The sequence below is a fragment of the Oryzias latipes genome, chromosome 21, assembly GCF_053564925.1.
Source record: "Oryzias latipes strain Hd-rR chromosome 21, Olatipes_Hd-rR_3.1".
In the NCBI taxonomy this organism is placed as follows: domain Eukaryota; kingdom Metazoa; phylum Chordata; class Actinopteri; order Beloniformes; family Adrianichthyidae; genus Oryzias; species Oryzias latipes.
In genome coordinates, this window is record NC_136257.1 from 20,156,160 (window position 1) to 20,171,303 (window position 15,144).

At 37.6% G+C, this 15,144-nt stretch overlaps 1 protein-coding gene across 6 annotated transcripts in view; it reads right to left on the minus strand.

The window, feature by feature from the left end:
- Nucleotides 1-348: 348 nt before the first annotated feature.
- Nucleotides 349-15,144, minus strand: part of epha3 (eph receptor A3) — a 96,084-nt gene continuing 81,288 nt past the window's right edge. For 2 of the 6 annotated variants that reach the window (XM_078939809.1, XM_078939807.1), the window contains exons 13-18: nucleotides 14,595-14,804; nucleotides 12,533-12,682; nucleotides 11,990-12,183; nucleotides 6,314-6,469; nucleotides 4,316-4,430; nucleotides 349-2,764 (exon numbers count right to left, since the gene is read on the minus strand). In XM_078939809.1, the coding sequence (XP_078795935.1) occupies nucleotides 4,352-4,430; nucleotides 6,314-6,469; nucleotides 11,990-12,183; nucleotides 12,533-12,682; nucleotides 14,595-14,804 (789 nt within the window). In that variant the 3' untranslated portion in view covers nucleotides 349-2,764; nucleotides 4,316-4,351. Of the gene's footprint in view, nucleotides 2,765-4,315; nucleotides 4,434-6,313; nucleotides 6,470-11,989; nucleotides 12,184-12,532; nucleotides 12,683-14,594; nucleotides 14,805-15,144 lie in introns of all 6 variants that reach the window. The other 4 variants (XM_078939808.1, XM_078939806.1, XM_004081693.5 and 1 more) reach the window with 2 other exon arrangements.

A 15,144-nucleotide genomic window follows, 5' to 3' on the forward strand; every position in this document is an offset into this window, starting at 1 on the left:
CCCAGGTTGTATAAGTTTCCTTGGAAACCTCTTTTTTCCACATAGTTCCTCTTTTATTTAACTACCATGCTGTAAATGTTTAATTTTTAATTAAAAGCCAGAATTGATACGAAAAGAAATAGAAAAATCTACATTTCATAAATAATATAAGAACTCACTAGACCAAAAAAAAACTGTTTTTGATGTGTTGTAAAAATTTAATAAAGCTTAGAAAAAAGTTAAACATGAAATTTGTTGACTTAGATCCATATCATTCGTAGTGTCGCAACATTAGTTTGTACATTAATTTGACTTTTCTGCACTTTCAACCTTACAAATAAATTACAGAGGCAGCTCCATGACCATCCATCTGTTGGAAAATATTTTGTGAATATTTATTATAAAAATATAAATGTTTCCACTACAAACCATTTTACATTAGTAGACAAGGCCATCTACATTTGCAAACATAAACTCTCAAACAGACACACAGATCAGTCTTGAGACATATAATTAGGGGATCTGGATAAAGTCCATACAGTATTGCTTTTTCAGATGTCTTGTGTTTTTTAAAGTATGTTAATTTGAACACAATTCATACTGACACATAATTTATCTTATGCTAGAAAAAAAAATCAACAATGCACTGTAAATGTTAACAAATAAATAATGTCGTCATAACTGCTTTTTTTATTGTAAAAAAGAGAAAACAACTGTCAAATATAAATCCAAACGAGATAAAATATAATACAAATGATTTTTGTCTCTTTTCTTTTTTAAGTAAAACGGTTGCACAATTTTATTAAGTCATTTATACATACAGACATTTTATACAAAAAAAGGGATGGCCATTAGCATACAGTGGGATCTCTAGTGCTGGTTGCTTCCAATAAGATGATTTCAAATATGTACATGCTAATTAGAACGCACAGCAGCAACAGCAGCATCCACAGGAAGACCAAGAACAAAAATGTTGAGAGAACGGATTCACTGAGTTGAGTTTCCCAAAAGCACCATCAGCTTTGTCAATATCTCAAGCTTAGTCTACAGCCAAGGCAATACTATTCCCATTCAAAGTGCTACAACACTGTATACTAAGTGCATGGCGATAAAATCCTTGTAGGTGAATGTTCTTTTGTCCAATAGCAGAAAATAAGGGAAGTGCATTTTTAAAAATACTCGGTAAGTTTTGCACTTTCTGATCCAAACAGAATATTTATTATTTTTCCTTGTTCAAAATATGTTCAGGTGCCTTCAGGAAAACGTGAATTTGATAGGAAAAAAGCGTTTTTCCTTATTTTTGTCACGATGGTTTATTTAAATGGTGGCAACACTTTAAGGTGTTTTCATACTTTGTTGTTTAACCATAAAGCAAAGAAACAAAAAGAAATTAAAATTGAAAAAAAAAAAATTCTAGCTTGGTGATCCCATTACTTTCTGACCCAACAACGGGAAACATTCCTCTTTTTTGCTCATTGGATAGAAACTAGTTTAGCTCAGAAATTTTTCTCCAACCAAGTTTCTTTAATCAATAAAGAAAATAAATGAATCCACACAGCTTTGACACAAAAGGTATTGATTCAAATACAAACCAGTGGTCTCCATCAAACTCCACCAGCTGCAGAGATCTGAAATAATACCTGCTGTGGGGAAGAGGTGGTGGTGCGAACGTCTTATGCTCAAAAGGCGAAACTCAGCAACAAACCCCTTTTTTTCAAAAACACCTGCGGAGCACTCACCAATGACAGCTGAGATGGCTTAATTTTCAAGTTTTGTTTGCCATCATTTCACTTCCTTCTCTTTTCTTTCAGATCTTTGCTCTCAATAGCTGACTTTGCTCGTTCATCACCTATAGTTTCCTTAAATTGAAGGATAAAAAAGAATGAACACATCCTGAGATTTTACACAAAGGTCATCAAGTGAGGGGTGGGGATGCGTAATTCAATAGATGTTCATTCCCACAGAGAACCCAGATGTCACTGAATCCTGTGTGAGAAGTGTGTTATGAAGTTTGTACCCTTTAAGTACATTACACAAGTGGCAGACCAATGGCTTCCAGATGATGACTCTACTTGAAGGATTACATCATTATTGCTTTCATATGGCATGTTTACTGAATGAAAATGCTTTAGGTTCGAGCTACAGAAGTACAATGGCTCGGTTAGAATCTAGGTTTGTCCAGCTCCCCCGTTTTTACAGCTGCATTGCAATCCACAACCTCAACTTCCATCAATCCAAAAGGGTGAGGGAGGTTCCACATCCAGGTCAGCTGCTGCTGGTTAACCGTGCTCGTGTTCATGCAGCCTCTAGGCCATTTCGCCACCACGCTCCACAGATTGCAGGTCTGGCATTCTGTGGCTAAGCCAGAATTATGGAGAGCTCTAGCTTTGTCTCAATCCGCACCCTGTTTCCCTGTATGGTCCAAGTTTGTTTACCTGATCCTCATCGCTTGACTCCTCTATTAGTCTGTAAGGCATCTCAACTTGGGCAGGGAGGAAGAAGGTTGTGCCTAACTGCCAGATCTGCATTGAACTCCACCTTTTCTCAGTCTTTCACCAAACGAATGAAAGACAAATAGTATTTAACATAGTCCATTCCCTCTGAGTCCAGTTCCTGCATCTGCTGAGTCAGCACAGATCTCTGTAGTTTTTCATCCATTGCATTGTTATTTATCTTTTTTTAAACAGGTACCGGGCCATTCTTCGTGTTGGAATCTAGCGCTTTAAGGCTGCTCACTATCTTCTTCTGTGGTCCAACAATAGTCACGCCAACCTTTTTCAGATCCCTGGTTTGAGACAGAAGAAGTGAGGGAGAGGGGGGGGAGGGGAGGGGGCAAGACACAATCAACTATCAGATGAGAAAACGGGTTGGAAAAATGCCAAGCATGTATCGCTGACAGTAGAGGTGACAGTATTTACACGTTCCCAATGCTGCTCCTTTCACTTTCTTATGAAAGTGTCATCCCCAAAGTGGGATATTTCTCAGGAGACTGTGCAGACAGCTGCTGCTGGTGTGACTTTGTCTGAAGGAAAACCAAAGGCATGGATGGGGCTTAGTCCAGTTTTCTAAACCGCACTAAAATAGAATCAGTTACCAATGAAGGGCACGAGCATAAGAGGAGCAGCATTGGGGAAGGAGAACAACTCAACACTAACTTTAACTTGTAAATTTTGCAAAAGCTTGTAGAAGATCTGTTACTTTACATGCATTCAAAAAATACCTCTTCTTCAGAAGAGATACATTTTGATTGGTATTATTGGGTTTGCAGTAAACCTGGAACACAAAAAAAGTAGTCACGTTAGTTGACTTAATTTATTGTTTGGGACAACTCAGCCACAGACTAAAAGCAGCTCAAACTGTGAAAAAGAAGCAACAAGCAGTCACAGCACATGTTAAGACTCCTCCTTACTATAATATTCCATTAGTAAAAGCATTAAAGTTGCAGGCGGATTTCTTGTCTAATTATAGCTTTGTTATTGCGATATTTTATCGTAGCAGTGCTTTAATTTTTTCCACACAAGCAAAGTTATACCTTATGATACCTGCATAACATACACTCACAGGGGAGTAACTGTAAGACATTAAAGTCAGACAACTGGCTTCACTCTGTGCTCCAATACAAAGGGATGGTCATCATTACAATTGCAAGTCAGCAATTAATTTTACTCCAAAAAAAAACCATTTTTTTTTTATTTAAACGTAATGAAATTGATAAAAACAAAAAAATTACTTTGGTGTAATTCATTTTATTGAGCCACCACTAAATCCTTTCTATTTAGTGAAAACATTGGTGCAAGTTAAAAGAACTGCCTCTTCTTTTTTCAGATTTAGACTTTCCTTTCTGAAACTGTTTTTAACAAAAAGATTTTTGAGAAAATGGACTGTTTTTTTGTCTTGTGTTTCCAATCATAAGACAAAGTGGTGTAGAAAACAGTGGTACCTCATTTATCGCGGAAGTTCGACTGTAAAAATAACCTGCGATAGGTGAAGTCAGTGAAGTAGGATTACAGATGTTTTAAGGCTGTAAAACTCCTCACTACACACTTTATACACTTTTCTTAGACAGACATGAACATTTTCACACTTTTTTCTCTTGTTTAAATTCTTAAAGAAAACAGTAGACTGTGAAAAAATAAATACAGTAAAAAAATCTGCATAATAGTAAGACCACAAAAAGTGAACCGCGATATAATGAGGGACCACTGTAAAACGTAAATGCTGTCACTGAGACTCTTAAACTAAATGTAACCATCCCTTTATAGTTGGAAGAGGAGCGATGACTCTGGAGGTTAGTTTTTAGCCTCAGACAGAAACTGAGCTTCGATCCTCCACCCACCATCCAGAGCTTGGGCAGCTGGAAAAGAAGTGGGTGTTAGAGGGTGGTGATCCCCATGGATGGCTCCCATTCTGGGCATGTGGCTGGTGTTACATGGACCTCCGTCAGAACCACTCTACTGAAACAAGGTCAGGCCCAGCAAAATTAACAAACCGTGACACAATGGGATGGAAATTAAAAGCCCTGCCTTGTGTTAAATCATTCTTACTGTAATATTTTCCTAAAATCCATGTATTTTTGTAATGTTAACCTGTATTAACTTCTAAAATTAGCAGCGCATCCTTTTTACTCTCCATCATTCTTTTCACTTAAAATATAACACATACTGTTATAGTTGCTGTTAATTGATCTAGCATATTGGTTATGCTTTTAAACATATTTAGAAAGAATGTTACTAATAGTACTTATTTTAACACTGAAATGCAAGTTTAAATGATTATTTTCTTTTAGTATAACAAGGAAGAAATTAAGAGAAGGAACTTTCTCAGAGCTGCACACCTGCTGAGTTATGTCGACTTTTTTTGCTCTTTCATGACTTCTGCTTGTCTGACAGTTTGGTTGAGTTTATTTCAGCCTCGTTCAAATAATTCCAATGAGCCTTGGATGCACTTTGGGCAGACAGAGTATTCAGTTCAAATGATGCAGTGTTTTCCTGTCAGTCCATCCCATATTCGAAAAAGGATTAATCAATTACTTCAGCAGATGAGTCAGCACACAGCAACCAAGTATGATGACTGCTCCTTGTGCTGAATATCAAGGACTAGATTAAGGCTGAACAAATCAATACAACAATCTATATTGTAGTACGGGCCAAGGCTGTTAGGCATGTTGCTGAGCTTGGGTGCTTTAAATGTGGGACCTCTTCACAGGATTAATACTGCACTGATTCAATTTTGCACAGTATCTACTCATGGAAAAGGTGATGTAAACTAATACATGATGTGGAGTCCAAATGTCTTTGGCTGGAGTTTGTCCAAAATTGGTTTTATCAATACAAAGATTTAGAGGATGCAATAAAAGAAGCAGGATAAATAGCTTGCACTGTTCAAGAAGTCTGAAGAAACTGAAATTGCTTTCCAACAATTTGTTATTATTATGGGTAAAGAATTTTTGTTATAGAAAAAAGTGGTGTCTTACAAAAAAATTCTATTTCTATTTTTAGATTTTTTTTGTACCATCATAACTTGTGATAATATTAATAATGGTTGTATTTTACTGATTGTTTCTTTCTAAAACAGTGAGCCCAACTGTGTAATTACTGCCTGTTTTGATAAGCTTCTGAGTTACAGCTGCCTGGAGGATTGCATTCTTCTCTAAATGCTCCATTGCTGCCATCAACACAGTGAATGGCTGCTTTGATCACAATGATTAGAAATGTCCAATTATTTACCCCGTCACATTCCACACCAATTAAGGCAGCAGTGAGCCAGCAGGGGTGAGGGAAGACAGAGGGGCGTGAATGACAGAGGTTAAGTTTAGTGGAGAAAAGAGGGAAAAAGGGAGTTGAAAGTTATAACACAAGCACAATTTGGATGGTATTTTTTTTTAGAAAAAGTTGAACTGTGAACTGTAAGTTAAATAGGTTTATTTAATTATGGTAATTTAAAAGTCAAGCATCATTAAAGTTTGAATTCAAGATCATTATTTCTTCTTTTATTAGTGCCCATTTGTTCCTTTTCTATATTTTTACCTCCTATGCTGGTGGTACCAACTGTATTGAAAACATGGCTTAAACTGTCATTATGAGTAAACACCGCCACCAGTGTATGAATGTGTGTTTGAATGTGTGTGTGACTGGGTGGATGGGTCTGTGACTGTAAAGCGCTTTGTCCTTGTAGGAAGAAAGGCGCTATATAAGTATACGCCATTTACCATTTTACCATATTTTCTGCAAATTATAGGTTAGGTTTTTCTGGTCTGATCTGCACTAATGCAGAGTTTGCAAACGCCACTATAAGAGACAGAACAGCTTAAAAGATGTGTGTGATGCTTTCTTACTCTGTGGAGGTCTTGGCTATTGTGTCACAGGAGCTGTAGCTGACCCCTGAGAAGGCCTCTTTGCAGGGCAGGGTTCTCATCGGATCCATCCAGTCCCCCATCGTCCCCATAGAGGGAACCTCTAAGCTGCTCCTGTCCAACAATAAATTGGCTGGCCTAAAATGAAAAAACATAAACAAAGTTGAAGAAAACCCAAGAAAAGCACAAATGTGCATACATTTCTGCACAAAAATAAGAAATTATTGTATGGCTTCAAGAAACAGCTGAGAATCTGGTATACGGCTGCCTGGCTAGCAATCAACCGTGAGCTTTTGACTGGTTGAAAACTGAGTGTGTACAACCCAAGCCTGTCCCCTCAAGCACACAGCATGCAGGCACAGATGAGCACCGGGGGCCATTAAACTGTATTAACCCCTCCTAAGGAAAGCAGAGGGGGGCGGAGTGGCAGTATTTCTGACAGCTTCTGACAAAAAGTGTGGACTGGTGATGTATGATGCAACAGAAGCCTTGCAGCAGCCAGGCACAGTTGTGACCTAATAGATATAAATGCCAGTGGACCAAATCTGGATGAATTTAAGTGTGAGATATAGGAGACACAGCTAACAGGATTTTCAAGTTTACTGTTGACCAAGACACAAAAAAACCTTGATTACACACAAATTGAAATGTATAGTGGTAGCAGCCTGCCATCAGTGAACATTTAGAAGCCTTGTGATTGGGTTGAGTGAAAAATTACAATTATAAAAAATGTCAATATAAATTTCTCCAATGAATCAGAATCGTATGACATTGTTTTACAAAATTAAAACAGAATATCACAGATAAAAAGAAATACTTAAAATATAGCTGTGCACCTAATAATTGTGTCATGGATGTGGTCCATCAAGAAAGAGACCCTCTTTCACCAATAAAGAGAGGAAAACGAAAGAAATCTGATATGGAAAGACATATTTCTGTTTTTTTTTTAAACAAATGCAGCTGAAACTATTTTTATTTTAATTGTTTAAAATATCTAACACAAGCAGCATCAGCTTCTATTACCGGTTCCTGTGGGACTTTTCTAGCGCCTGATACATGGCTTTATAAGACTGAATGGTTACAGTTGGATCAAATCAGACTTAAAGCGCTGTGGTATTGGGCTTTAGCAGCTTCAACAGCGGAGAGGAAGAGAGCTTCGGGCACTTCTCTGACTGCCTCTGACTCATGTTTCTTAAAGGCGGCTTCAAGAGTGACAAAGGGTAGAAATACTTGTCAAGAACAGAAGAGAGGTAAAGAGTGTGGTAGGAGATAAAAGTGGCAAGAGTTCGACACTTGCAATGTCAGTTCATGTTTAACGAGCAAAGAGTCAGTGGTTAAAAAGTAAGGAGGTGCATTTTCTGTGCAAAGAAATTTTGTAATAGTTACAATATTTGTCTGTTTTGGACTTTACATAGTGGCGTTAGTAATCATTCAGTTTATTTCACCCTTCTTCTATTTGAGAGCTACATTTATAAATCCAAAGATTGTATTGAACTGCTAATGTAAGAACAGGAGAAAAGAAAACTATTGTTCTCCTTTGGGGAATCCTATTCATGGTAGCATCCAGTAAACAAGCAGGATTTAAGGATGTCTACCTCCACTCAGTTGCATTTCATTTAAGGCATTATGTGTGATGTGGTCAAGTGTTTTTTGGGGGAAAAAGGTTTTGAAAAGAAAAAAAAAATGTTATGGCGACACTAATGATCAGACAAATGACAGAATTCTCCAAAAATATTATTTTAAGCGCCAGGGATTTCTCAATTGCTGCTTGTTTATTTTATTTTATTCTTATCACTGTATCATACCATTTTATTTGGGTATTAAAAAAAGTCAATATAACGTGTAAAACTGTGATTTTGTCATATTAAGACATGTTTTTTACTTTACATTGGGGATTATCCGATATAGAAAACTTTTACGTCCCTTCATAGTGACAAACCCTTAAAGGTTTTTTGATCTGGAATTAAGCCAAAAAAAAGGAAAACTGGCTGTTGCTTATTTTCCATTCTTTAAACAAAAGGGGCACATCATGAAGAATGAATTCTAAATGACAAAGGCAGAGCTCATTTTGTGACGGAGCACGTAGTTAATAAACCAACCAGGCTAGCGTTAAACCACATGGTCAAAAGCATCACACTGAGGCCAGACAGCATACCAGAGGAAGAAAGGGACACAGGATCTCAAACTGAGACAGGAAAGGAGAAGAAAAAGGAGGAGAAAAAAAGAGACACTTGAGGTGGTGGAGTGGGTGTTGTTACAATGATTGAGTCTTTTCCTGCCAGATCAGAGGCCTGTCAAAATTTTGAGTGCCCCCCAGGACCCCTGGAAAGTCTGGTTTGTCTGAGATGAAGGGAATTTCAGGCTCAATGGAAGGGGGAGGTTTGCATGAGTAGAATAGAGGAACTGACTTTGCTGATATAAATCTCCCATCAACAAATTTTGCGCAAAATGACTGTACATCTAAAATCATCTTAACTTTTAGGTAGGCAGAATGAAATCCGGAGCACTTTTTTAAGAAAATCGATCTCCTCTTTGTTCTTTGCTGAACCACCTTGCATGATCTCCTCGCTCTATATTTCGCTCTGCTTCCCCCCTCTGCTGCTTCCACTGAGACGTAAACTGCAAATGACCCTGTTTCGCCTCCCTTATCATTTTCCGTGTTTTCTTTTTACTCTTTTTTGAGCAACAACTCATCACTACTCAAGAGACGAGATGATTGGAGAAGAAAGAGAGCTGTGGGAAACGAGAAAAAAAAGAGAGCATATGTTTGATGCCAGAGGATGGCTACTAAATCTCTTGTGTAACAGCATATAGCAACAGAGAAAACCTAGTGTTTGAACAGAAGGAAATATAAATAAGCCAATGAAAAAAAACTGTCGGACCCTGTCCGTGACCTCTATATAACCAGGGCTGTGTAGTATCTTGTTTATGGGGCTGAACTGGAACGATAGGTGATATGGATGAAGAGAAGAGCTTGAAGAGGTAAAGCACATGTTAGGAGGACTCTGGAGGAAGAATGGATTTCTTTTTTTGTTACTTGAACAATTGCCAAAGTCTATCCGTTAGAGCTTGGCCAGATGTGTACAGCCACCCTTTCAATTTAATTATTTGTTTTTATGATGCCTTTTAATGCCAGATTCTAGCACTTTAATGTTGGTGTGGAAAATAATGTTTTGCTTTTCCTCTTTTAATTGATGTTTTTATTTTATTTTTTTGTGCTGCACTTTTTTCCCCGTCTCTCAGTGTTAACATTTCTACTTTGCCTGTTCTTCTTTTCCTTTTTCATAAAAATGTTTATTTAGTATAACAATTCAGACAAATTTTCAATTCAGTCCCTGGAGCCAATACAAATCAGTAAGTTTTATCCGTGAAAGTATTACTTATCAGCCACATTTAGAAAATCTCAAGTGTTTGCTTTTAAAGCAGTTATTGTAATTTTTTTATTGGTGAGCTAAACTGTGTTTATACTCTCAGATTGGTTATTTTACCACATTTGTCTGCTTGTTTTTAGTCTTAATTTGTTTCTGGCACATACATTTCTTCTGTATTTGCTTGGATTTTTTTTCTTTTTACATTCTGGTTTCTGTGACACAGCCCTTTTTCAAAAGCTTGTTGGAAGTCAACACCCCTTCCAGAGAAAAGCGGGCTCGGGAGAATCTGTTAATCAAACATTGAAGTGGGGGCCAGCGGGCAGCATGTGCTTTTATAGAGGCATCTGATTGGACTGTTTATAGCTTGAATACTTTGCCATAAAAAATAAACAACGTAAAAAAATTAAAATGAGCAAGAGCATGTTACAAAGATATCAGAGCAAGAAAGGTTATTCTGACAAATAGAATTACTGAATAATAGCTTTTTATTAAGTTTATGGGATTTCAGCTTCTTGAAGCCTGCAGGTATTTTCTATTAGGAACGCGAGGGGGAGGGATCCCTCAGTCCAGTTTTCTTAAACAGTCAACGGTTCATATAGAAACAGACATGTGCTTCCAGTCGTTAAGATTCAATGAACTTTGAAAGGTGGTTGTGTATACAGTAAACAACAATACCGTATACTGTGCCTTAATTTAACAGTAAAATCTGACAGAGAAGAAATGGGATACAAAAAAGCAGCATCCTGAGAATAACAGTGGAAGAACTTAACAATATTCTGATTAAATACGTAACAAATCTTTCTTTAAACTGAAAAATGCTCTCTTATTATTATTATTGTGATTGAGGGGCTGTAGCAAACTATAGTCATACAGTAGTTGTTCAGCACCCACTACAGCAAAATAATTGCTTTCTAAAAATAAATCTATTAGATTTAAGTGTTTTACAGAATACAGGTATTCTTTAAGGACAATAAAAAAAAAGGTTTTGAAAAATGTAATAAAACTGAAAAATCCGCAATTTCATATTTTTCACATCTTGAAAAGCAATTGAAACAGTCTCCTCCAGGCCTCACTGGACGCCTGTTGGCCCATAATTAGTATCTGACAGCCAACCTTGGCCCACTGACCTGAGTCTTTCTCCGTTACCATGCAGTGGCAGTAAACTCTGACCTGGTCCCACCTTTAAGTCTCCAGATGCTTTAGTCTCAGGCTTTGGTTTGGGCTTACTGGGCTTTGAAGATGGGGGTAGTACATTAGCCAACCAGGACAGCCCCGAGACAAACGAGGTGTGTGGAGCTGAGTGCAGCTGCTCCCGCTGTGCAACTGCTACTGCCGCCACAACACACACGCACATGTCCGGACACAGGGCTCTAATAAATCACCTCCCAGGCCTCTGTCGGCCAGGCTGTGCTCACCCAGTGTTAAAAGCCAATCAAGAAAATTACATGCAAACTCCAAGGGACCTATTTTCACTTTCTTAAGAAATCATTAGTCAATGTTATGAGCGCTGACATCTCCATAATGCTATTGCAGTCTGCTGCAGACCCCATGCTTGCTCTGCTTGCTACCTAGAACTGACAACTGTACAGAGACGGTTCCTCTTCCCCGTATCCTCATGGGGAAAAAAGGAAGTTCCAACAAAGGACATAAATAAAGGTGAAGGTGAAAGGATTGATAAAAGAGGCACAGGAGCAGACAAAGAGAACAACACAATTTGATGGAATTAAAAACAGAAATTGAAAGTGAAATATATGTGAAAAAATGTTTTAATGCTGAGAAAGTTATATTTTAAAGTTCTGCTTATGTTGATATCAACAAAAAAATTGCTCTTTTCTTCCCTTATCATCATGTGACTTCATGCACCACATTTTCTTTGGTGGTACTTATTTTTTGCTAAACTGAGCTTCATTCATAAAAAGAAATTGGACCTGTCATTCTTACCACCATGTCTTGTGCTTAAACAGTAGAACCCATTACAACCAGAAAAAGCCATGCCGGTTTGCATTAACTTTAATTGTGCCATTATTTTAATTGAATTGAAGATACAATGGAAAACACTTGTGAAATCCAATCGGTGGGAGCCAAAGCGGAGAAAACGGCGGAACGGAAAGAAAGCTGCCTTTATAGTTTCAAACAACCACTTTCAGTTGTTCTAAAAAGCCTGGATCAGGATATAACATTTTACGGCAACCTTTTGAGGCTTTTTTTGGTATATAGAACAAAAAAAGAAAGAAAAACAAACACAGACAATTAAGTTTAAAAAAAGGGGCCAATCTCCTTTTGGTACCTGGATGTTGTGTTGGCTGTGATTTTGAGGCTGCCAGGGTTGCGAATGAGTTTATCCAAAATGCTGACAATCTGTTCAAACTTGGGTCGATTGTTCCTCTCTTTTTGCCAGCAATCCAACATCAGCTGGTAGAGGGTGGCAGGGCAGTCCATAGGTGGAGGCAGGCGGTATCCCTCATCTACAGCTTTGATTACCTTTTTGTAAGAAGAGACATGACTTTAAAAAAAGGCAATTGGTAAAATTATGATTGCTGTATTTGTTTGTGTTTTTAGCCTGTTTTTATCCTTCTAAAAGTAAAGATTACACTTAAATACCCAGTCTGAGTGACATACAGCCTAATATTTTCAGCCCCCAAAATGATTATGGGTATAAAAATCAGGCACCAGCTTTTTTTTTATGCGCACCAAACATTGCACAAGGAGCTAATTTTTTCATTCACACCCTGTAATGATGTTTGTGCAAATTGCTTACACTGCAAATAAGTGGGTGCACAAAATTGGACCCCATGCCAAGAAAAGTCATTTACAAATTGGCGGCACTTACATCCTGATTTGACATTTCCCAGTATGGTCGTTCTCCATATGACATCACCTCCCAGAGCACAATACCATAACTCCAAGCATCGCTGGCTGATGTAAACTTCCTGTAGGCGATAGCCTCTGGGGCTGTCCACCGGATAGGAATCTTTCCTCCCTGAGTCGCAGCAAGAGATAAAAATGAATCAGGTCAGTAGGAAGTGAATCACTGTGCTTGTCTGTCAATCTACAAGTCAGTAAATCATGGACATCACATCCTCTTACATTATCTCTAAATGTAAGTAAAATTAAATATAAGATTTGAGTTAAAAGTAAAAAATACAACCTTAGCTTCATAAGTAAGCTTTCATCAATTTGCTTTTCCAAGCTTTTTCAAAATGCAGATCTGAAGGAGCCTTGGGTGTGTTCTCCACTAAAAATTATTTATACAAGCAATCTGGATCTGGGTCATACGTTTTAACCACATTTAAGAGAATTTGTAAAGCTGAAACCTGACATCAAAATGAGGTTTTGCATCTCCACCAGAAAGACCTACCTGGTTTTAAAGAAAAACAAGGATCAGATTCAGTTTCAGTCGTAGATTATCAAAACATTTTTCAAATAAAAAATTCATAGCTTTGTGTGGAATCCTTCAAAGTGTGGCCACATTTACAGTTCGAAGAAAAAAAAGGCAGGGCAAATTGAGAAAAAAATGAACTGAATGAAGTACGGCAACAGAAGTCAAAAGCAAAAAGAGGCATGAGTGGTGTGTGTTGAGTCACACAGTCAGATCCAGTTTTATCTAAATTATCCAATTTTCCTTTATACTCCCCAGTCCCTATGGGAACCCCTCAGGAATGTACTAAAGTGTAGAATACGGCCACACAAATGAATCACCGTGCACTGAAACCCAGTATAAGCAGTCAGACTCCCTTACTTAAACAATAACCAAATGTTGACCTTAGAGAGTACAGATCAAAAACAGCAGACTCGCTCACTGGATAACATGTAAACACACACCCATACACACATGGGTGGTTCTTTGTCACAGGAAGACTTTTCATCAAAGAAGCAAGAGTTACTGGAAAAAAATATATAGTAAAGTCCAAGTGAAAGCTGTGTGTGAAACAGCTAAGTGTGAGGGGGTTGACAGTTACTGGAAGAACGGAAAGTTTATTATCCTGTCTTTTTTTATTTTATGTATTTCTGGGAGAAAAGCAAAAGCCATAGAAGCTGTTTATTTGACAAGAGATTCCCAGCCAGCAAATTACACTTCGTTCAAAGGAGTTTCGTGCGCGGATCGTACATACCGGAGGGTCTGGAAAATTACAAAGCTCCTGTTATGCCTCATTTTGTGACACAATGATCAACAGTAGAAGTAACCAAGAGGAAAAATGCAAAAATGCTTATCGTTTAAATTCCTCATCAACTTTTTGTACTTTTAGGATTCTTGTTGTTTCTCAGGATTCTAAGAAACAACATTTAAAAGAAAATAAAGATAAATGAAGATATATTTTAAAGGTTTTGTTTTTATAATTTCCCCAGTAGAAGAAAGTTTTATTTTCTGAGGGCAAACATAACGAAAAATTAAAAAGAAAGCTATACGTCTTTGCCAGATAAAACACTACATTCAAAATAGTACAACATCTCTCAAAGTGACATACAACTGCAATTCCCATTGCATTTTTTGGTTTTGATTAAGAGGGGAACATTTATAGTACTTGATAAGTTATAGATGTTCTCAATATGGGCTTGTGTGGTGAGAACAGTAATGGCATGTATGCTGACAGAGAGAGTGGGAAAACAAAGCATGTGACTAACACAGGAACATTCTTCCTGCTGTGCTGAAGTTCCTGAGTCTACAGGGAGCTCAGAGTCATCTTTGCCTTCACCATTTGTTGGTGTTTATGTTTATTTGGCTTCTTTTTAGTTCATGTATGTGTTCCACTTTCTGAACTTGCTGTTCTGGGTTTTAGTTAGTAAACCTTTTAAACGTTTTCAAGGTAGAGCAGGAGGGAAAAACATAAAGATGTTCACGAAATATTCAGTTTTACCACCAAAGAAGAATACTAGTGTGTGTTTCATCTTACCCTGGTGGTGTAGGCTCCCTCCGGGTCGTCCTCCAGTACACGGGACAAACCAAAGTCTGACACTTTGCACACCAGATTGCTGTTGACGAGGATGTTCCGAGCAGCCAGGTCTCGGTGAACGTAACCCATGTCTGACAAATACTTCATGCCTGAGGCGATGCCCCGCAGCATCCCAACCAGTTGAATTCCTGTGAACTGGGCGTCATGTTTCTAAAAAAAAAAGAAAAAAAAAAGACAAAAGAACATTCAACATCTGTAGTTTAGCTTATATTATATTAATTGAAATCTTGACCTTTTCGATTTTTTGCATTAATCAAAGCTGTCCTCATTGTTATACAAAGAGTTTTCATTAACCTTTAAGAGTAACCTTTGACATTCTGTCCCACACGTTTAGCTTGATGATAAAACCAAAAAACCAAGGGGGAAAAATTTTCTTTTCAATATGACAATATTTTTTTGTATTTGTGTGAAACCAAAAGTCATCCTAACACTTTACATGTACGTGCCAAAACGAATGAAAAAGCTTCCATGGTTGATGACATATTTTACC